This window comes from Bacillus rossius, chromosome 15 (assembly GCF_032445375.1).
Source record: "Bacillus rossius redtenbacheri isolate Brsri chromosome 15, Brsri_v3, whole genome shotgun sequence".
In the NCBI taxonomy this organism is placed as follows: domain Eukaryota; kingdom Metazoa; phylum Arthropoda; class Insecta; order Phasmatodea; family Bacillidae; genus Bacillus; species Bacillus rossius.
Genome location: NC_086342.1, coordinates 9,489,700 through 9,514,083, shown reverse-complemented (window position 1 = coordinate 9,514,083; position 24,384 = coordinate 9,489,700). Strand labels below are relative to the sequence as shown.

General features: G+C 38.9%; 1 protein-coding gene across 2 annotated transcripts; it reads right to left on the bottom strand.

Annotated features, from left to right (window-relative positions):
- Window positions 1-1,453: 1,453 nt before the first annotated feature.
- LOC134539233 (putative inorganic phosphate cotransporter) lies at window positions 1,454-24,365 on the bottom strand. 2 transcript variants are annotated; one of them, XM_063381034.1, is made up of 10 exons: window positions 23,523-24,365; window positions 15,810-16,051; window positions 14,615-14,851; window positions 12,883-12,967; window positions 11,073-11,293; window positions 8,093-8,239; window positions 6,002-6,134; window positions 4,814-4,969; window positions 3,221-3,306; window positions 1,454-1,819 (listed from the first exon to the last, which is right to left on the bottom strand). In XM_063381034.1, the coding sequence occupies exons 1-10, from the start codon at window positions 23,530-23,532 to the stop codon at window positions 1,607-1,609; spliced, it is 1,530 nt and encodes a 509-aa protein (XP_063237104.1). In that variant the 5' UTR covers window positions 23,533-24,365; the 3' UTR covers window positions 1,454-1,606. The 2 variants fall into 2 exon arrangements, with proteins under 2 accessions (XP_063237104.1, XP_063237103.1); XM_063381033.1 differs by lacking the exon at window positions 23,523-24,365 and adding an exon at window positions 17,882-18,083.
- Window positions 24,366-24,384: the final 19 nt, after the last annotated feature.

Here is a 24,384-nt window from a genome sequence, read left to right as displayed (position 1 = left end):
AGTTTAAAAAAAAATTTTACTTCTTAAAATGCAGTTAAAAAAATTTTAATTTTGTAAAAAAAAAAAAAAAAAAAAGTAATTAGAATTTTGGAAATTTATTTTTCTTGTCGTATTTCATCAATCTCATAACATTCAATTCTTACTTCTAAGGAGATGTAACTGAAAGATGCCATATTGTATTCAACACAATTTTGTAATCAAATATTTTTTTACAATTTTATATTATAAATTTTGTCTCTATTTGACCATTGCAACATAAAATTAATGGAATGCCTAGTTATTATAAGTGAACGACTGCTGAAAATAGTTTCTCCTCTGAAATAATAATTGATGTTTAAGACCTGATATAATTTTTTAAGTTTCAGGTTGTATGTAACTGTAATAATACTGTCAAAAGACATAATTTGGTAGTCTTAGAAAAATTAACAAGGAGTAAAATTAAAAAAAAATTAAAACTAATTATAATTATTGATGGTATACAAAAAAAAAATTAATGTTAACAAGCCATGTAGTAAGTATCAATATGGCAACAGTAAGTGCCATTTTGCTCTGTACTGCAATGTGCCATTTTGCTCTGTACTGCAATCTAAGGTTGAGATGGACTACTGTAACCCACTTTTTACACATACATTTAAAGTTTTTTTGATCTCCTGAAATACATATTTCTAAACATTTGTAAGTTGTGGAATGTTGCTGTATTTCACATGTCATAATTCCTCTCCAAGCATACTTGTCTCATGCTGAAGTTGCTGATTCATGGTCCCAAAGTAGCTTAAGTGGAAACCAGTTAGTGAACCAGACACTACTATATTCCTGGCCGAAGAGCAGACCTGTGCGTAGCTTCAACCAAACGAATCAATCGAACCTCTTTGTAACATTCGTTTCGACTTCGCCAGGAATTTTGCTATTCGTTTTTATTTGAAGCTTTGGTTCTGATGCAAAAGCTTCGCGTCTGAAGTGAAGTTTCACATTTTTTTGTGAGGCTTCGGAAAAAATATTTAGTATTTTTTTTTTTTTGTGTTGCACATGTTTCGCTGGAATATCAAAAGGTGGCACTCAAGTTTGCTTTCGTGAATTCTCAGCATTAATATTACGCATGTTTATTTTATGATTTTTTTACTGAACGACGTTATGCACAGGGACCAATTGGTTATGATTACTTAATCAGTTCAATCAATTGTGTATTTTGTAAGATAAGCGTAATCAGTGGCGTAGCCAGGATTTGTGTATTGGGGGGGGGGGGGGGGGGGGTCCTAGTTTCCTCCCCCGGGAAAATTTGGATTTTTGAGGTGTAAAATAGTGCTATTTTAGCAGTTTTCGGTACTTAAATTTAAAAATTGTAATGGTAAATATTTTATTAATTTTTAATATGAGATTTGTTTGAGTGATTAATAAGAAATTAATTAAAGATTTGGTGGGAAGGGGGGGGGGGGTGTTTGAACCCCTAAAACACCCCCCCCCCCCCCCCATCCCTGGCTACGCCCCTGGGCGTGACGCGGCTTCGCCGAGAAGAACGCTCGAGCAGACCCGCCTGAGGGCGCAGGGAGACGCGGGGAGGCAGCCGGCTGGAGCCCGGGGAGGCGGGGGGGGGGGACGGCGCGGGGAGTCACGCGTCCTCCGCGCCGCGCCGCGCCGTGGGCGTGCCGTGCTCGGGCAGAAGAGCCTGCCCCGCGCCGGACAGCAGCTTCAGCCCCTGGGTGGGCGCCGGGTCGTTCCATTCCTGCAGCTCCGAGGACCCGCACAGCAGGTAGCAGACGCCCACCGAGGCTGACATCACCGCCGTGATCAGGAACACCGTCTGCCACTGCCCCACCGTTTGCTGCGGGGGAAAACCACAGTCCGCAACCCTCACCACGAGCTTCGAACACACATATACTGTACAGAAGTCGCCAGCCCAAGGTCAAAATCTCTAACACGGTTTTGAGGTAGTTGGTTAATTCACCGCCGCAAATCGCAACCATCTCTAGGGCATCGACTTGTTTTGGTCCCTGGCGGACAAGTGTCGAACTCTTCAGACACCCCTTCCCCCACCCTCCCTCAAAACACGCGTTGTCCTCCACACACCCTCTACCCCACCTCTCATCCCTACGCCCAAACTCCCGTTGAAAGACCTTGAGCTGCAGTGAATGTTGGATGGGGGGTGCGGGGGAATGACAGCGGGTGACAGTGCCGCGCTCTAAACGTGTAAATAACAACCTGAGACGATACAGGGCGTTACGGCAGCGGTGAAGTTCCCAAGCTGCTATCATACGCTCTTAAAAAACGTAGAGTAAATCCTATCCACTCGCGACTTCTATACAGTATATATATATATTCAAAGCCACGAGTTGCTGTTGGCATCGCCAAGGGCTAGGGACAAGACTGTATGGTGAACTTCGATAAAACAGAGAAGCAAGCCAATATGTACACCATGCAACACCGAACTTCAAGTTAGTACCCCACGAATGCAACTAAAATCACGAAACCAATCCGCATTTTCAATTGAAACTCAACTCTAATGGCAAATACCTAGTCTTTTAAAATACATATTATATTTAATGAAAAGTATTTTATTTGCCATGAGTTAATAAAAAAAGAAATTTGGAAAAAGTTTACATTTTTTTAATCTTGCAACCGTTATTTGTTACTCATTTTTTACATTACAACCCAAGGACATTTTTTTAAACACAGAAATACCTTAACAGATTTATTTATTTGTTCGGAAAAGTTCGACATGCTTACTGCACAAATCAGTAACTCTTTTCCACACAAATAAATAAATAGTTCATAATCAAAATAAAAGAAATATGGTAGTGTCAATCGTTAGCCGTTACGAACACTGAGGAGTAGACAAACACAAGCAGCGTTATGATAATTCTGTAGCATCACTGCTGCGTCATTTATAACTCTCCCCTGCCGTCTTCCCATTCCACCGCTAGCACATGCGTTGGAGTGGCGTCGCCGCTGACGCACTCTCCTCCTCTACCGGTTCCCCCACCTCGTACCTACATGCGATCGGAATTTTCGTAACGCTCAAAAATTGTAGCCCCTTAAGCAAAGAAGTTTCACATCAAAAAACTTTCAAAAGTGTTAATATTAAATTGTGAAACACGCACATGTCATTAATGTGAGCCGTTTGTTCTCCTTGACATAATTTGCAGGTAGGTGAGGTTCTAGTGCAATATTAGAATAACAATAATTGCAATAAATAATACTTCAGAATGTTGAATGTTTTACTCACGTTGTGGTACGTGAGGATGCCGACAATGATGGGCGATATGATGCCTGGGATTACAGTGATCATGTTCCCCACGCCGAGTAGGATACCTGCAGAACAATGCAAGTCAAAACACACCACTTTCAAGCAGTTCCGCAAGCACACTTCCTTTCAAATTTCCAAATAAGGTGTTCAGTGAATGTCTGCAAATACATGAATTAAAATTGTGAGGTTAAAGCTATGCAGCAATTTATTCACAGAAAATAATGAACGTAGTAGTTCATTAAGTCATAGAATAATATTACTGTGTTCCTATGTATTCGGATACAGCTTGTGTGTGTGTCCTCAGGTAGACATTGTACTGTACATCCGCCTGTCGATGTAACGTTGTTTGATTACGCAGTTTTCAAGTAGAGCTTTTTTTTTTTACGTGGATTTTTATTTCAGTGCACGCACAATGGCAGTGGCACTTGGTAGCACTAAATACAAGGCAATGAATTATTGATGTGACGGATCAACAAATAATATTTTGCTCTCTCCTTAATAGCTGATCGCTTCCTTCATTGCGTATTCATCTCCTATGACGCCCGTGTGTTCAGCCATCCCACATGTCAGCAGCAGTTCTGGAGAGTAAAGCTATAAACATTCAGGGCTAGTTTACATTACGCTGAATAGGATGCGCTAGAGGCAAATCACGGCAGACACGCGTGTAGTAAACAACAGTCGTTGAACAGGTTAAATACTCTTTCAAAAATAGAAAATGTTAAGTTAATTATTAGAACAAAAATATACGTACTATATTAATAACATTATTTTGTAACTCAGAAATGTTGTTAGCACCTACTTAGGAATGTTATGCCCAAGTCCTATTATGTAAACCATGTGGTACCTGAATTTTTAAATATTTAATTTTAGCTTGTTTAACCTCAAAATGTTATTGCACATTTATTTAAATGTCCTTGAAATGTGTTTCAACATCCAGTTGTACTGTAAATAAATCTGAATGGGAGTAGTGTATTGATAAAATTGGTTGTCAACGGGCACAATTACCTGATTGGAAAATTAAATTATTCTGATTAACATACACTCTAATGGGAAAAAAAAGTATTTGATTACGCTGTCTTTTCCTGGAATGAACTTTAAGCAGGGCCGGTGCAAGGTAAATTGGCGCCCTAGGCGAAAAACCTTGATCCCCCCCCCCCTTGCCCGGACACCCCAAAAAAAATTTTCCTTGCTTCAAAATACATCACGTAAGCCTAAGATTTTGTCAACAATCAAATGTAAGCAGGCTTGTGTTTTTTTCTTTACTTTTTTACTTATTACAAATCATAAACAGGTCACCGTGGACTTCAAATAATTACTTATATCGATATAAGCATTCCAAACCGTTACAAAAATCCATTTTCATCTAGTTTCAATGATCGATAAACATGTTATATCAGTTGTTATGTGTCGCCGCCCCCAGCTACTTGGCGCCCCGGGCGGTCGCCTGGTTCGCCTGTGTGGTCGCGCCGGCCCTGACTTTAAGCATTACTTGGAAAGGCAGGTGCACTATGAAACAAATATGTGCTCCTCCCTCCGAACGGGAGCACGTCGAGTGACGGCGGCCGCGCTTACTCGCGAAGTTGGGACTGAGGTCGATGTGGCTCGCCAGCGGGCCGCTCGAGATGGCGCCGCTCATTCCCGTCGCCAGCATCAGGCAGGCAACCGACACCAGCTTGTTGCAGCCGCTGAACGCCAGCCCCACGGTGAAGACGCCCTGGCCGATGCAGCCTGCAACCGGCGACAGGACGAACGTGACAAGAAATACATTCCTACGTTTCAAGTTATATATTTTTCCCAATACATGTATATACTACTAACTTAATACTAGTAGATTTAGACAAGATGCCAATTTATTGAAGCCGCGCTTGTGATTGGCCAGGAAGTTTTGTTTTTTTAGATACTGCAGACCATATTTCAGCAAGCATTGTTCTTCTTACAATTTTCACAAAAAAAAAGGATGGACTTAGTTCAAGAAATACATTCAAGGCCTGTTAGAAGCATTTTACAGCCGATGAAAGAAATCATCTAAAGAGTGATGTAAATTAAAATGAAAGAAAAAAAAAATTCAAACAATTTTTTTTTGTGAAATGGTTTTGCCATCCAAAACATGAAATTTAATGTAAATGTTATATAAATGAACGCATTCATTCTATTTATATTTTTTTATATTTTTTTTAATAGGACAATGTCTCACAAGGTCTTAATTTCAGTACCTACCTTATGTCTTTCATAAACTTTAAAAAATGATACGTAAAGTGTATTAATTTATGTTACTCTCGTCACTTTTCGGAAACTGCAACAAAAAAATCCTCACAGAAAAAAAGAAGGAATCGTAATGTTTATGGCGAATTACTGTGCGCGATGAGGGGTGCCACACTTCAGCCAGAGGGCAGAGACCAGGGGCGTAGCCAGGGATGGGGTTTTAGGGGTTCAAACCCCCCCCCCCCCCCCTTAGCACCAAAAATCTATTAAATTTCTTATTCATCACTCAAACAAATTTCATATCATTATAATTAATAACATTTTTTAGCATTTACAATATTTAAATTTAAGTATCGAAAACTGCTAAAATAGCACTATTTTACACCTTAAAAATCCAAATTTTTCCCCCCCGCTTTAATACGGTGGGGGGGGGGGGGAGGGGATGGGGGAGGGGCATGCTTCTTAACACAACCCCCCATACACAAATATTGGCTACGCCACTGCCACAGTGCAGCAGGGAAGAGCCGGAGGGGGCGGGGGGAAGGGGGCGCTGCTCACACACGGCTGTGGCGATCTTCCTGACGGCCGTGCGCGGGAGCACGTCGCTCTGCAGCAGCCAGTCGCACAGCACGCCCATGAAGTAGGCGACCACGATGCGGCAGAGGTGCGGCAGTCCCGACAGCAGGCCCGTCTGCGGCCGAGAGAAACCGGAGTTACGGCCGGCAGACGCCGATTTCGAAACTAATCCGAGATGGCCAACAGCATATATTTATTTATTTATAAATTGTGACATGCACACCAACACTCTTGAGAAGAGAGATTACAAGGGGGGGGTGCACGGTACAAAAAATAAAAAACACAATACACAAGAGACACACCACAGTTAAGGGACACAAAACAAAAAAAAATTAAAAACAAAAAAATTAATAAATTCAAAAATACAGAAAATTAGTGAATTTAGAATAATAGTAAATTTTTGAACGCCAACAAACAAAGATACACTGTTAATTGAGTTGACTGCAAGTGCTACTAAAATAATTTACTAATTGGTTAAGCTTGTTACTATTAGGTTTAATCTATATTATATTAATATTAAATTTTTACAGACAATACGTATTTTTTGAAGTGGAATCTTCTTTAGCCGCGTTGAGCGATTTCTGGCAGGGGCAAAACTTACGGGGTTCGCGTCACCGACATGCTAGTGACGTGTTGCGCCAGACTGGCGAATCGCAGCGGCCTGTGTACATGTATATGCATATATATACTATCACATTGTATATAATCGACTGTATCATGTGCGTGTTGGACTCTTTTTTGGATGGGTAAAAATCTTGTGAGTTTGCATCACCGACATGCTGTAGTAGCAGTAAGTGAAGTTAATTTGACCACGTGAATACATGACCTAGGTCTGACATCACTGGTAAGTCATAGCTAGGTAATGAATTTTTACATAATTTTTACATACCACTGACATCTGTTGTGAATAAAAAATTATGTAAGGATAAATGATATCATGCTGACATTGTACTGATATACATAATACCAAAATCATTTTTTTACTTACATTTGACGTAGAAATGATGTAATATTACACATTTAAAAACAAAGTTTTAAGTTTTCACTTCTGTTGACAGTCCCCATGACTGGCTATTTTTTTTTTACTTTTATTAATTATTATATAATGATCATAATAATATTATAATTATAGAGTAAGATTTTTCCCTCAAAAAAATCCATTAAATAGTTTAGTAACAACAAAATAATTAAAATTAGGTATATATCTTAGGAATATACAAAGTGTGGCTGAAAGATTAAAACTGTTTTCACAGTGCACACACTACACTTAGGCCCATGTTTTAAGTTCTCTCATTAATAGAGACAAGATTTTACGGTTCTATTTTTTGTCCAATTTCAATTTTAAAACAGAAGATTTCGATGTTATTGTTTTAATTTTTATAAATACTGTATGGTAATTCTTACTCCACCAAAATAGTGTAAGCTACATTTTTACGATAAGATAATTTTGTAATAAATTGTTCTAAAACAGAAACATTCAGAACAATAAAAAATAACTTGATGAGGCATTTGCGGTTTAAAAGAGATTAAATTTGAGATACACAGTAAAACAAATTAAATTAATTTTTTTTTCTGATACACACACTTTGGTACGATTTTTATCCGGAAATAATGACATTCCTTGAATTTCAAACATTAAAGGTTAATTTTTTTTTGTGATGTGAATAAAGTTTTGGTTAGATGCTGCTTGATTCCACGATGTAACTTGCATTTCTGTGTCAAGCGGTGTAGGACACTCTTAAATTCGTTAAAGCATAAAGCTCAATTTTTTAATATTTTATTAAGTATAACTTTCGAAACCTCGTCAACCATTTCCGGACACTTATGACAGTTGCTACCCCCTGCCAGACACCCCTCAACTTAAATAAATTATAATTATACTTTCGTTATAGTATAAAAGCTAAAATTTTATATATGTTACTTGGAGACCCATGAAAAAAATGATGTTACCTCGATAGCCGGACAGTTTTAATGGTTTTTACGTCTTGCCAGACACATTGTGTGGGTGTTATTTCGGTTTTATCGCCGCCGGCAGAGCACACGGAACCCCGTGACGCGGGGGGGAGGCCTCACCATGCCGACGTCCCAGCCGTGGATGTACTTGAAGTAGGTGGGGGCCTGCGTGGTGAGCGTGAACATCTCCCAGGTGTCCCCCCACTGTGCCACGATGTTCATCCACACCGGCGCCGACAGCAGGATGTGCTTCCACGGGGTTGGCAACTGCGGGGGGGAAGAAACACACACACACTGCTCGAGGCTCCGGCTCGCAAAAAATTGAGCATTTGTAAGAAAAAAACTAGCTTACTTTATTTACCCTCAATTTATTTTTGGTTTGTTGTAAACAGTCAAAATTAAACTGTTAAATATGATGCCATTTAAAACGGGACATTTATAGACATTCTGTATTCTCTCTAACCATCCGGTGTTTCACTCCCGAGTGTTGCGATTTTCGTTACGCTCTGGTTAGCCATCGCCTCGACGGGAAGCCTACGATTCACTCGTCCTTCCGTCTCGCGACGCGTAACATCTCGGCTCTCGGCACACGCCATCTGGCGAGAGTAACTTCGCGAGTGGAACGGTAGTCGCGTGGAACGGAGACGCGTGACCGCGATGCTGACATCTGGGGCGGATGACTCAAACCGAAGTTCACAAAGACAAATGGGAATCTTTTTAATGTCAACTGTCTAATGTGTAGGGGCGTGCGTTATTCGCGAAAAGATTCCGAGACTAGCCGAAAGTTACAACGCCGTAGCATCGTCTGTGTCTTGTGATTGGGTGAGTTTCTTTCAGGTCAATATTGATTGTTACAACAACACCAGTCACAGTGAGTCAGTGCGGAAGCAAACACGTCCTGAGCGGCTCGGTCAAATAAGGCATCAACTTCTCTGGTAGACGTCCGTCAATCACAAGAAAGATACCGCTGGTGTGAGTATAACTTGATGCAGTTTAATAAGCGTTCAGATTTATTTGCGAAAAAAATGAGTTTTAACAGGATGGGCAGTTTTTTTTTTAGTGAAATTAACTTGTCAAACATCAGATCCGAAGCCTGGGTTTGGTATTTTTTTCCAAGTATTTTTCCCCTTTATCGGAGCCATCTCATTATATAATTTAAAACTTCGGGCTGTAAATCAAATGGCTCGATAGTTGACGCAGCTGCTCTGACGACGAAGGTGGGTGCCGAAACTACGTGTGATTCACGTCAAGAAATGTAGTTGAAAACACAATTTGCATGTATTTGTGCAAGCTCGGAATTATTTCAGACTTGTGGAAGTCCTACCCAAGGGACGGGCCTGTCATTATGCCCAGCCTGGAGAATGCATGGGGTGAGATGAGATGGGATATGGAGCAGCGATGGAATAAATTGGCCAATGCAACGTTCGCCCCGTTTCACACTTGCGAAAATTTGGGTTCGACCCCACCAGGATTGGAACCCCGTTTGCCTTGGTGTGAGGTGAGTGTTCTAACCACTCGCCCACCGTGCTTCTTCAAAGTATGAGTTTCGTATTATCAATTAATTTTAAACATAAGAAAACATGAATTTGCATGTTACAGAGGTTAGATGTTACACATATTCTGGCGAGTACCGAAAGACTCACTGAAATTATTTTTTCCTTAAGTTTTTTTGTCATTACTTTTATTTAAGGGTTTTTAAATAGTGATGGATCAAATCACAATTTTACAGATCCAAAATTCAAATACCAAAGAGTACCTCGAATGTACTCCTCGAATCCGAACCTAGGTCTAAAAAAATTAAAAATATTTACTATGGTGGTGAAACATTCAACACTTTAGATGATTGTTTTACAAACTAAGAATTCAGAATCAATATGTATTTGATTTTATTTATATATAACATGTCATGTATGAAGAAAATAATTTAACTAGTAAACTTTAGTGTTTTATCACTTATCAATGTTGAATACTGAATTTACTTTATTTCCTCTAATATTTTTCTGCAAATATTTTTCCTTGAATATTGAATCTTTCAAATACAGAGGATTTTATGATATTGAGGATTTTAGAATTTGATTGGCCTATCCCTAATTTAATAAAATTTTAACTCAACACCCTTGCATTTGCAGTTCTGCCACAAATATTTTAATAATTTTTAATCATATTCACAGATTATATGTTTCCTATAAGAAGCATATGTCTAGTTTTCTTAATAAATATTCTTGGCTATATTTATATGTAACACTCTTTTCATTTTATTTTAAATTTTTGTGAACGAGTACCACTTGGAAATAATTATTGATTTAATATTCACAAATATTAAAAATTTTTGATGTGATAACGTCTTATAAATTGATGAATGCCGGCTGCATGCACGAAGAAGCATGACTCATTGTCACGTTCCGCCTGAGCCGAGCGTGCAAGAACCGGCCAACCACCGTGCGAGAAAATCTTCTATAACATCAAACAGGATAAGGCGGGCTTTTTAACTAATTGTTCGTAATTATATTTAAACAAATTATTTAAATTGAATGTGCAAAAACTGTAAATAATATTTGAAAATTAAAAAGTATGCAATTTTTCATCAATGTTTTCTTATGACGTTATCACGTAAAATTATCGTACGTGAACCGACTTTACAGACAACCCCTTTTTTTCAAATACTTGCAGACACCTACTGACCATGTAGCAGGGGCGCAACAACAGGAGGGGGCAAGGGTATTTTTCCCCCCCCACCCCTCTGAAACCTTGAAGTGGGGGCAAACGGGGGGCAAAGAAAGTGCTGTGTAATCAAATTTTATATAATAAAACTGCTTAAATAGCACAATTTTCTACCTTGAAATACAAATTTTCCCGGGGGAGGACCACCCCCGGACCCCCCCGCTTCGATAGGGGGGATCGATGATTCTTTATAAAAAGGTATATTGCACCTCCTTTTGGAAATTTAGTTGTTGCGCCCCTGCCATGTAGCACACTAATGTGCAGGAATGAAAAAATACAACTTTTAAGAAATCTGAAAATTGAAGTAAAAAAAAACATGCTGCCAGCACATCTCGAAAGAGCTAATACTTGACGTGCACAAAGAAAGTGAAATTGGGACCTTCTTGCTGGCCTTGGAGTGGCGGAGGCTGTCCTCGATGCGGTCGCGCTCTTCGCTGGACATGCGCGGGTGCTCCGCGGGCGTGTCGAACACGAGCAGCCACCAGGCGCAGAACCACGCCGTGCCCAGCGCCCCTGTCACGTAGAACACGGACGGCCAGCCGTGCACGCCCGTGAGCCAGCCGAACAGGGGGAACGTCACCATCACTCCGACGGAGCTGCCTGCGACAACACACACACACACACACACACCCTGGACCATCGCCTTCGCAGATCGGAGACTTTACGTAACCAGGCACAGTAGTAATCTACAACTACTGAGATAAATTATAGTTAATAATGAAAATAAATTAATTTTCTGAATGTTAAATCTAATTTATTAATTTCAATTATTTATTAAAAATATGTAATAATTTATAATGAAAATAAGTTATACATACTGGAACATAACCTCACTTGGAGAAGTTTATAAAAATAAATGTTTTTAACTACATGTATCAGAACATTCAATAAAAATCACTAAGGTATACGTATATCATATAAAAGCACATGTATAATTTTTATTTGTATTAAGCTTTTTTTTCCCATCCTTATAAATTTTTGTTGCATGCTGTGCACATTCTCATCATGATTTCATAACACATCTAAAGAAGTATAACATAAAAAAAAAAAACTCCAAAACGGAGAAGGATTGGGGTGGGGGTGTTGTTAACCTAGTTTGATGACTTTTTAAGACTTAAGAAATGTGTTAAAAAAGCTTTTCAATAAGATATTATTTTTCAATGTACAGAGGAATCCTGATAATATGAATTGATTAGGACAGACCCTTTTTGGATTAACAAATTTTTTGGAGTAAGAAAAATCATTCTTAAAATAAATTTAAATGACATAATGTATGATTAAATTAATATTTATTACTAGCTAATGCCTGGTATGCGTTGCAGTGCTTCAAACATTTTTTTTTCCTGTAATTTGTTTGAAGTAGGTATGCATATATAAAGCATCTCTCTCTCTCTCTAATTCTCTATGTATATCTCTATATCTCTCTATCTCTATGTATATCTTTATATCTCTCTATATCTATATATATATCTCTCTCTTTATTTCTCTCTATGTTTATATATCCTTCTCCATATGTCTATCTATGTCCTCTATATACCAATATCTATATCTATGTCACTCTATAGCAATGAAAATATTAAAAATCTATATTTTCACCTATCTATATTGATATCTATCTTTTGACTTGTCACAAGTGTGACACAGGTACAGAAGAACTTTCAGAGTTTTAAGATTTTGAACGAATAAACATCTAAATTTTTATTTACCTATACAGATTACGTGTGATTACACAGTCTATTTTTTAAGGTATATTTAAACATAACAAAATATCATGGATTAAGTTGGTCCTAGTACAGTAGTGTAAGTTGTCCTACCGACAGGTCACAGTGATCGACAGTTGGAGAGTTGTGGCCTGGCTGAGAAAAGGGGTACAACTGACCTAACAAGTCTATTTTTGGCATTGTTGGTTTTATTGGAACTTTAGTTCTTTTTGACTTTCGGTTTCGGATTGAACTGAATTTCGGATTACAGAAGTTCTGTATTATCAAGGCTCCACTGTGCCAATTATATATATATATATATATACACACACACACATATATATATACACACACACACACATACATACACACACACACACACATATATATATATATAAAATAAAAAACCCTGCAGTCTTCTGCTCTCCCCCAAATTGGAAGCTGGTTACGTCACCGCACAAGGAAAAATAAAAAAGGTTGCTTCCTTACCCATGTACGACGTGACGAATTTGCTCCGCTCGTTGGGTGGGACCCATGCCGCCGTAAGGTTGTGCATGGACGGCCAGGCGAAACCCTTCACAAACATATCGTTGTCATTATTAACGATGTACACTTGCAGTGTTGAGTAAAGCCCCCAGAAATTTGAACCGTTTATTGGGGAAACCATTTATGCATTTACATTTAAATTATGTAATATGATATAAACTGAGTGTAAAATTAGAATAACATTTTTGTTTTCAAAAAAATATATATAATAACAATTCTGTTGAACAGATGTATGAAATATCTGTCCAGTTTTATCGAAAAAATAATGTAAATGAAAGTCAAAGACATAAGTAATAATAATTTTTTTTAATAATAGTTGATCTTTCATGATAGTGGTATTCATTGATTTTGATAAGCAGTTTTTAATTAAAATGAAATTTTTAATTAAAAGTAATATAATTTAATTAAATATGATTAAATGTAAATTAAATTTAATAAAATAAAAAAATACCGTACACAATTTTATACTGATTGAATTACCTAGAAGAAAGTAAGCTGTTGATAACAGGAAAGACCAGAAGTCTTACCATGATGGGACCCAACAAGAACCGGATTAAGATGAACCCTATAAAACCCGAGAGACCAGGAGACTCATAGTGATGAAGCATTGCAGGAAACAGAAAAGATGTACCGACGGAAACTCACAAGACTCCATTTCTCACCACGGAGACCCTGAAGGAACTGGATGCAGATGAACCGTAAAAAAAAAAAAAAAAAAAATACCTGTAGTCTTAATATGATGACTGTCTGAAGTAACTGGATGAAGATGAACATTAGGAAACCCGAAAGACAGAGAGTCTTAATGTGATGAAGCCCTGAAGGAACTGGATGAAGATCAACATTAGGAAACCCGAAAGACAGAGAGTCTTAATGTGATAAGGCCCTGAAGGAACTGGATGAAGATGAACAGTAGGAAACCCAAAAGACCCAGAGTCTAAATGTGATGAGGCCCTGAAGGAACTGGATGAAGATGAACAGTAGGAAACCCAAAAGATTGAGAGTCTTAATGTGATGAGGCCTGAAGGAACTGGATGAAGATGAACAGTAAGAAACTCAAAAGACCGAGAGTCTTAATGTGATGAGGCCCTGAAGGAACTGGATGAAGATGAACAGTAGGAAAACCAAAAGACCGAGAGTCTTAACGTGATGAGGCCCTGAAGGAACAGGTTGAAGATGAACTGTAGTAAACCCAAATACCGAGAGTCATAATGTGATGAGGACCTGAAGGAACTGGATGAAGATGAACCGTAGGAAACCCAAAAGACCGAGAGTCTTAATATGATGAGGCCCTGAAGGAACTGGATGAAGATGAACAGTAGGAAACCCAAAAGACCGAGAGTCTTAATGTGATGAGGCCCTGAAGGAACTGGATGAAGATGAACAGTAGGAAACCCAAAAGACCGAGAGTCTTAATGTGATGAGGCCCTGAAGGAACAGGATGAAGATGAACTGTAGCAAACCCAAAAGACAGAGAGTCATAATGTGATGAGGCCCTGAAGGAAATGGATGAAGATGAACAGTAGGAAACCAAAAGACTGAGAGTCTTAACGTGATGAGGCCCTGAAGGAACAGGATGAAGATGAACAGCAGGAAACCCAAAAGACCGAGAGTCTCAACGTGACGAGGCCCTGAAGGTACTGGATGAAGACGAACCGCAGGAGACCCCGAGTCTCACCGCGATGAGGCCCTGCAGGAACCGGATGAAGACGAGGATCCGGAGGTCGAGCTGGGCGGCCAGCGGGATGAAGAAGCTCAGCAGGCACTGCAGCCAGTTGCTGAGGCCGAAGACGAGCTTGGTGCCGTATCGCTGGGCCAGCACGCCGCCGGGCAGCTGGGTCGCCCAGTGGGCCCAGAAGAAGGCGCCCAGCACCAGGGACTGCTGGTGCTCGTCCCACGGGAACTGCGCGGGCTCCTGCGAGACAGCAACGCAACAGTCCGACACGTCGTCGCCGGCGCAACTCCCAGCTCAAGGCGAGAGTTCACAGTTTTATCTTTGAATATATATACTGTATAGAAGTAGCGAGTGGATAGGATTTACTCTACGTTTTTCAGGAGCGTATGATGAGCAGCTTGGGAACTTCACCGCTGCAGTGCGCTGCCGTAACGCCCTGTATCGTCTTAGTTGTTATTTACACGTTAGAGCGCAGCACTGTAGCCCGCTGTCATTCCCGCACCCCCCATCCATCATTCACTACAGCTCAACGTCGTTCAACGGGAGGGGGAAGGGTTGTTTGAAGAGTTCGACACTTGTCCGCTAGGGACCACCACAAGTCGATGCCCTAGAGATGGTGGCGATTGCGGCGGTGAATTAACCAACTACCTCAAAACCGTATTTCAATTTTAACCTGGGCTGGCGACTTCTATACAGTATATATATATTCAAAGGTTTTATCTTTAAACCAATTTCATTTCGATAACAAGCCACGTCGGTGTTGTTGTTTTTAAAAAAGATTTCCATACTAAGGTCCCGCCAGAGTTAGCAATTGAACGCTTTTGTCGTCACCAAAAATTTTTATGTATCTCGTGACTCAAATGTTGCATCGCCAAGTGTTGCATGTATTCCTCTCACAAATGGAAAGAATTTGAAAGCAAACAGCAGGTCAAGCGGTACCGTAAAACTGGGTGAATAGAAACAGCGGGGTGAATAGAAACTGTCCATTTAGAGATTCAGAAACACTAAATCTTCAATGAAAAATCATTCTTAACAATGTTGGCAAATTACTCTAAAAATAGAAGTATTAAAAATTAATGGTTTTATTCATAAATACCTTCTTAGCAGACTGTTTCTATTCACCCCTCTGTTTCTATTCACCCCGTTTTACGGTACTTCCCGACGAAGGTAAATCCCGCGCCCGCTCCCGAGGACTGACCTCCTCCGCGACGCGCGGCGCTGACGCGTTCCCTCCGGCGGCTCCCCCCCTCGGCGGCGAGGGCTCGTCCCCCCCCGCCGGGAAGCACTCGCTGACCCGTGCGTCCGTCTCGCCGGCCGGCCGTCCCCGCGGCTGCACCATCGACACGATGGCGATGTTGACGTTGATGCGCACCATGTAGTTGATGGCGAAGCCGAAGAACACCACGTACCAGAGGACGGCGCCCGCCGAGGGTTCGCAGCCTGCGGAGCACGACAACCTATTTGCGTGTTGCGCGGACGTGGCCAGCATTTTTGGGAATAAGCTATAACCAGAATACTTTTTTGATAGGCCAGTCTTTGGGGGGTCTGAGGGGAGCGGTATGGAACGCTCCCGTCTCCCCCTTCCCGTTGTTCACAGAAAAGCAGCTGGTCCAAATTTCCTTCCTCAGAAAAAAAAATTTCAAAAGATGATGCTTCAATACGCACTTTGACTATGTGATGACCGTCAAGTGCTTTTTTTTGAAACGCGAAATTTTTTAATAAAAAAAAACACTTAGGAACGGTAGATCTTTGCACTATGTACTACTACTTCAAAAATAGAATTTTAATATTTAGTGCCCATAAACTGAGTGCCATATATTTGTTATTTTAAGCTTGTTGATATGAGTTTCTTTAGAAGGGGTGCGGGGGGGGGGGAGGAGAAAGGCCCCCTCCCCACCTTTCCAAAGTGAGAAAAAAAATATATAAATAACATATTTCTAAAAAAAAAAATATTGACAGGTAGGTTGCTGGTTTTTTAGAACTTTGAAATAAACAAATAGCGAAAGGAGATGCAGTTACTTTCGTGACTATTCCTTAGAAACTATTGTTTACATTTTTTTCAATAAATTATGTTTTTCTTTTTGATCTTGTTGATTAATGTATAGCAACATGGACCCACCTTTTTTTTTTATAAAGACTTCCTTTAATAAAACTGTTTGCTATGTTCTAGTTGAACCTGTAACACAAGGCACTTCTACCTATAGTCCACAACAATTTTTCTTTGCTTTTGATTGAAAACTCATTTACAACAAAGAAAAAAAAGAATCAATTCTTATTTTGTTCTAAAGAATAGTCATAATTTATTAATATTTACTCAATTATGCTGAAAACTAAATAAACAACTATTTTAAGTACTTGATGAGACTGTAAGAATATATATAATAAATAATATAATAATATAAAAATATTCACAGCAGAACTAGAACAATACAAAACTATGACACAAATATGTACTGAAGATTGATGATAATACTAAGAAAAAAAAGCAAGAACATCAAGAAAAATTAATAATTATTTCATTTCAAATATTTTTATTTCACAGTATATTTATTACAGTTTACTGACACATTTATAGCATTTTAAAATTTGGTATGTATATAATATAAAAATTAGATTTAATTTTTTTTGTTACTTCATGCGATGCAGATAATCACTCAAAATTAAACGTTTTGTATCAAGGGAAATTGATACTGTAGACTTATTAGTAGCTTTCTCTTCTTTACCCGCTTTATTAAGAACTCTGTTGCAAACACACAGAAGTTAAATCCCTTCAACGATGTTATACAGAGGTTTGACTGTATTCATATTTAACGTACAGTACTGGTATTTACATATTATGTATTTAAAGTAATTTTTCTAATATGCTAACTTTTCCCTTAGGCCAAGCCTGAAATGGCTGGACTCAACCAATATCTTGCTACTTACCAGTCCAATAGATAGAACAGCTACTGGGGAAGTTTACACATCTCACCATCTACCAGTAAGGATTCACATTGAAATTGCAAATGGAACTGGAAGACATAATTAAGGCTAAAAGTTGTGTCTGAAATAACGCAGATGTTATCAATTTAAAATTACACATCCCGTCAGACTGGCAGATTAATAATTATTCCCTGATATGTTTTAAATCTACCTGTTTAAAAACTACATGTGAAAAAATTTTTACAAAAAAAATACAAAATAGATTAATTTTGTTAAATAAATCGAGAACGTGCATTGGCGTAGAAATAAATTTGAAAAAGGTAAGTTCAATAATTAAAAATTATTTACCGCAGCGAGACATCCTGAAGACCGTGCGTTAACCACCAGTGTCAAGGTGCCGTTGGCTCAAAGAACTCCGAAACCTTATCAGGATCGCAGACAAACAAGAGCTTAAGGGGCTGCGCGAGACAATCGGAGGAGCGACAGTCAAGTGAAATGTGCCGTGTGTCTCGGCAGACGTGCAGACTCTAGACTCCCCCTCCCCCCTTACAAACTGTGGTAATGACCTCGAGGTCAATGCTGAAATTTCGGAATCGACTTGAGGTCGCTGAGAAACTATCTCTTAGTTTCGCTGCACGTAGTTTCCAAGGAAAAACTCCTGACGATTGTAACTTGAGTCATGTAGCGAGGCGATGCAGCAGAAAGACGCTGAAACCGGCTTCGTATTCCGGTCCGGCTGTCCTGGTTCCGTTGTTCCAAAATCCCTCCAGGAAAATACTTGGAAGCTTCCTTAAAACTAATTCCATGGCTGACTCCTGTCTTAATATGCCTGTTCTTTGTAGTTGTGTTACAGTCTCAAAATGACTACGCTGTCTAAAAGGTATTAACCCTAAATAAAACAACATCTGCATTTCTCTTGCAAGGAACAAAGAGTTAACTCACTGTTAGTGTGATATTTTTCCTATGTGTTATGTAAGTTTTTATTTTCGTACTAAAAAATTATTTCATGTTCCACCAATCACCTGTTAATGGCCTGGCGCCTACCCGGGCACACATATGGTGCGCTGAGCTTCAGGAAAAAAAACCACGCAATTTTAAAACTGCTCAAGGTATCCAAGTGGTGTCTGTCAATGAGAAAAAGCATTTAAGAGTATGCTGAGGGCAGATGAGTGGTACTGTTTTCTGATTAAGTTTTTAAACTGTATTTTTGGGGGAGTGAGAACAGTTATAATGCGTGTTTTCAGAATAATTTTTAGGCATGAAACGCCCGGTACAGAGTCATGAAAGCACCCAAGCGACTTGCATTACACCTTTATCTTCATTTCTCAGCCATATAATATTACTGTTACTGCTTAAATCTCACAGTTTGTCCTGTGCACGACGAGAAGACTGCGCATCAGTTCAGGAGGAGACACCGCACTAGAAGCATCAGCGAGCGTCGCTCCTATCATCCTACTTAACACCGACACATGCCTGACCAGGCGGGACCCTTAACTAAAAGCCTTTAATCAAGTGCAGCAGACTGATCAGTGCCAAAGATAGACTTAAATTGCGAGTGTTGATTAACACTCTTTTCAAAGACAGATCCAGTGATTTGCTAGGAAGGGGTGCCAATATCATTACCAATTGGGCATGTACTCAGTCTATTCATCCACTAAAGTGGACAATTTTTATCTCAATGATACATGGAGTGTATCAAACTTTGAATGTGACGGTTAAGTGGACATCCTACTTTATGACTTTATTAAATAAATAAATTTTATTTGACTTTTATTAATTATTTTAAAATGATATATTAATATTATTATTATAGCTTAGGATTTTTACTACACAAAAAAAATGTAGTTTAGCTACGAAAAAATAAATTAAAATTAGGTATATCTTAGGAATTGACAAAATGTGACTGAAAGCTTAATTTATCACAAAAGAATATCATTTCTTAAGATGAATAAAGAAAACCTTGGTTGAAATTTTTAAGTTCCAGGTACACTTTAAAAAAAACATGGGTTTTAAGAGATATTTTTTTTTCAATTTTCAGGGGAGCTATTCCATAACCATGACCCCTTTCTAAAATACTAGGGCTTCGCAAAGTCCAGGCCTGCCGTTGCGTGGCAACTATGACCTAAGAGGTTTAAGTTTAAACCTTTAACATGTTTGTAATACTTTGTTATAGTTCCAAATTTTTAAAATAAAATTCAAGTTAATATATGCTGATGAATTAAAATGTTGACTTTGCCCTTCAGTATGCAATATCAACATCCTCGTAAAGTAATCCAGACGCCAAACACAAACAAATTACCGAATTACGTAACTTTCACAACTCAACATCACGTTCCCAAACACATTCACTGTGTTTGCGCGTGCCTTGCCCTGATAAAAAAACTTGGAACGAGAAGGAAGTAGTATTTTGAAAGACGTGTTCCTAATCTGTCTGTGTTTAAAAAACGTGATAAAATTCAAAGATTATGTAAAAATTTATTGCTGGTGTTAGCATTCACAAGTCACGCTCCTTTCAAAGCAAGCCTTGTACGAATAGTATATGTACATTTGTACTGAACACCAGAAAATTCTGGATTTATTCTCTAGAAGGAAACCTTTTCTTGTAATGTTGTAAAGATTGTCCTTAACAAATAGAAAAAAAGGAAAAGCTCTGGCAACGAACAACAAATTTACTGTTGACTTCTCTTTGAAGATTTCAAGTTCAAGGACATCACCATTCTACAGCAGCTACCTTATCAGGTTGTTTTTTACACTACTTGTCCGGTTCACATTAACGTTCTCTCGCATCTGAGTCCAGTTCTATTTATTGTCCATATTAATGCTTTATAAATTTTTTTAAAGTATTTATGGGTTTTCAGTAATGCAAGGAATTTTTGATTAGCATAATATTGGATCATAAATATGGAAAAAAAAAGAAAACACTTGAATAACGTGACTATAAATTTTTTTTTTTAAATCAGATAAAGTTAGTGTACTTAAAGATTAAAAGAACTTTTACAAAATATAATTCAAACAAGATGCAAATTGCAAAATGTCCAGTGCAGTGTATAAACCAAAATTAGAAGTGATTCCATAATTTTTTGATTGTTTTTTTTTTCTAGTAAAAAAGTAACTTTTTAGTGTGGAAGTAATGAACAATGTTTACACATTTATACAATTTTTTAGGAATTATGTTTATGCTCTTCACAATTACACCAATAAAACTATTCTTTCATGATGCTTACAATTAAGTACTTAAATTTTCCATAAAGGCACTTCTTCTTAATGCTTCAGTCGCAAACTGTTTTCAACACAAACCATGTTTTTTTTTACTCAACATGTGTTGCATAGGCATAGCATATCACAATTATATTTGTGTGCACATCAACTTGACATCGTCTGGGGACACGCCCCACAGAACCCGATGTCACCGCCCCTCCTGACCCCCCCTATCCTCATGACACTTGAACTTCCCATCGGCAACATGCATGCGTGAGCCCACGATTTACTGCAAGAGGGCACAGTTGTGTCAGTGAAATAGATAACTAATTAATAGCCAAGCTTTATCTTTTACTTAATTTTTTTTTGTTTATACTTTTATTTTACTTTAATAGTGTTCACGTCCTTCCAGGTGTTATAAGCAATCAGATGTTATTATATTTAAGTTATTACTCAGCAGCAATGAGCCCGGACTGCCGAAGGCCATCTTAAAATTTATTGTTCTGGGTTGTACTAATTGTTTCACGTAAATTGATAAAGGCGTTTCTTTGAGTCTCAATTAATTATATAGCAATTTCTTGAGGGAAGGATTCTGTGTTTGAATGACGCACATCAGCAGCAAAACTCGGGTTCGCCTGATGGTACTTTCAGTTCGGCCACTGCGCTGACGAACCACCTCGGCGGTCGTGTCTCTCCCCGGTCGCTTCGCATCGCCCCTCCGGGGACTTCATCATTTGCATCAACTGGCCGTAGTAATTCTATTATCTTTCATTTGATTTTGAACGCATGCTAGTATCCCCCGGAGCTTACCTCGGGGGCGTAACTGCTTAATTTAGCTATGTGTCAGTCCGCTCAACGCGAACCTTTTGTACAGCCACGGGCTGGCTTGTACTCTCCGCAAGCTGGTCGGGCCGCCAGGCGTTTTGCAGGATTACTTTTTTGTAGTCATAACTATTGTACGAGAGACGTGTTACAGAGCGCCGTGTAACAAACATCAGTTTCACATATATGATGTTTTTCACATTCGTCTGACTGCACGTGTGTCTGTGAGTACCTTTCGTTGTGTGCGACGTCGTAAGAGCCCGCGTGAGCAATATTGTTACAGCGTTGCGGCAGCCTTGCAAAGGTGCGCGGGAGAAACAAGTCACGTCCCCACACGGGAGACATCACGCTTGGGAGCAGAGTGTCTACCGGGTCCGTGCCCCCCCCCCCCCCCCCCAAGACACGGTGGCGCCCGCTAACTTCACCAAGACTTAACTCTAACGAATCCCCCGCCACGTCAAACCGTTTATCTGTACTTGCTCACATTACAATGATACTGTCATGGCTGTGGTATTTCATCGGCGAACTGAGTTGTCTCGGTTCAAACGTTCATCGAGAATTTTAAAACGCTCACATATTTCTGAGAAAAAAAAAAAAAATTCAGTATACAAAAGAAAGAAATTGAGGTATCCTGCATAAAGTTTTAGGTGGTATATAATGGTATGATGTTGGTTTGTGTTAGCATTATGTATGTACATATACACACTAATTATTGGCGCATATGTAGCAGCATTTTTGTTTTGTATTATATGAATAAAAAAATATATATATATTTATTCAAATTAAATCCAAATCTCAACAATAGGAATGCAATGATTGATAGATTGATAGATAGAATGATTCACATCGCATGGCTATGCACAGATACTTAAGGTGATGATGCAGGTACATACACCAAGACGAAGGGGCAGATGGAGTGAAGTCCCAGGGGCCCGGGAACCAAATGGGTCTCGGTTGAGTTTACAAAAAAATTTTTTTAATGCTTGTGTTTACCCTCATAGGATGATACTAAAAATTTTTTTAGGGGTCTGCGATAACTCGAAAAATATTTGATATTCATGAATAATTTGATATTCGATTGCACATTTCAAATTTTTTTTTTTTTAATTATTTGTTACCAATATATACGCCTCCAACTTGATAGACACATTCACAAAAAAAACTTATTGGAAAAAAAAAATGTAACATGTGTGAGGCTAAGATGATTTATTGAAAAATTTAGATTTTTACTGCAAAATTATTCACACATTGCTTTATATTTAACAAACAATCGATGAATATGATTTAAAATTACTAATAATATTCTATTTTATGTATGTAGCGTGATCAACAAAACAACTTTCAAACTTATAATTTACTGGTTTAAGAAAATGCATTGCCCGGTGTTTTTTTAATTAAATTTCCTTTATTTACACCTCTTTGTATTGATTAACCAATTGGGTTCTATATATAATGCCATTCAATAAGAATTAAAAAAATAACAATATTGAGCAATCATAAAAGCAAATGGAGTGCCTTCTTTTGATTTTTTTAAGTAACCACCTTTGTTCAAGCAACACACAAAAAAAAACCGAATATTTACTTAAGCAAATCTTAGGCTTTCTAATGTTTTAAAACTTCGCAAAAAAATGACCAACTTCACATCATACATGAAGCTTTGCATCAGAACTTAAGCTTCAAATGAAACACATGACAAATTTCCTGGCGATGTTAAGATTGAATATTTAAAAAGAGCTTCAAATGATTCTCTTATTAGAAGCTAGGCACAGGCCTACCGTCCAATCACAGAACTGCAAATGGGAATCATTATCCGAAAACAGTGTGTGCATATCTGTACTATTATTGTAATTTTTCATTACTCAGAAACTTACTCTATCTGATGATATTAACAGTTTTAAACATTATGCAATTAAAAAAAGTATGTTTGAATTCAGAAATAATAATAATAATAAAAATTTAAAAACTTTACCAAATGTCATATTTCCTGCGAAGCGTTTTCTGTACGTTTCTGCTTCAGATCGTTACTTGATCTCTCGTCCATTGAATGTTTCTTCAGAATGAGGATTGGATTGTGGTAACGAAAACTTTGCTCGCGTGGTTGACCGATCGGCAACAGGTAGCAAACTTCCGGGCGCCGAGCGGTTTGCGATGCGGGACTTTATCCCGGCACAAGGCTGGTCTCCGGTCGCCGGCCGCAGGTACGTTACTCGCGGGCACAGAGCAGCGCTGCCCTACCCTTTCCCGAGAGTCCTCCGCGGCGAGCCACGCGTCCGGGATCCCCCGCCATCACCTCCGCCGCCCCGCTTCACTTCCTCGCCGTCGCGGCGTTCTATCTCAACCTTTCCGTCCTCTCTCGACGCCCCGGTCCCGTCAGCTCCGACCTTGAATTCTATTCCAGCTGCTTAACAAACAGTCTGCTCCTCTGCCCCTCCACCTCCTTCGCCCGCCCAGCCACTCAATTACCTCGTGAAGTGACGGTCGCTAAAGATTTACGCCACCCACACACAAAGGTTTTACTACCTCAACGTTTACTATCCGCTCCGGAAACATTAGTCCGCTGACCCCCCGAGGCATTTACACTGCTGAATGCACTCTTAAAAAAAACATTTACCATGCTGCTCTAGCCTACATGACACTGCTGCATGCTCACCCCTAAAATGTTCCAATACACCAACCCAAAAAGGAATATTTATTTATCTAAGTTTTACCAAGCTATCGGGCAACTGATTATTCAAGCGAAAATGGGTTATCCAGAGATACAAGTTAAAGGGAGCGGGAATAATGAGGTTTTACCATCAAATGCCTAATGTAGAACTTTTTATACCGCCTCA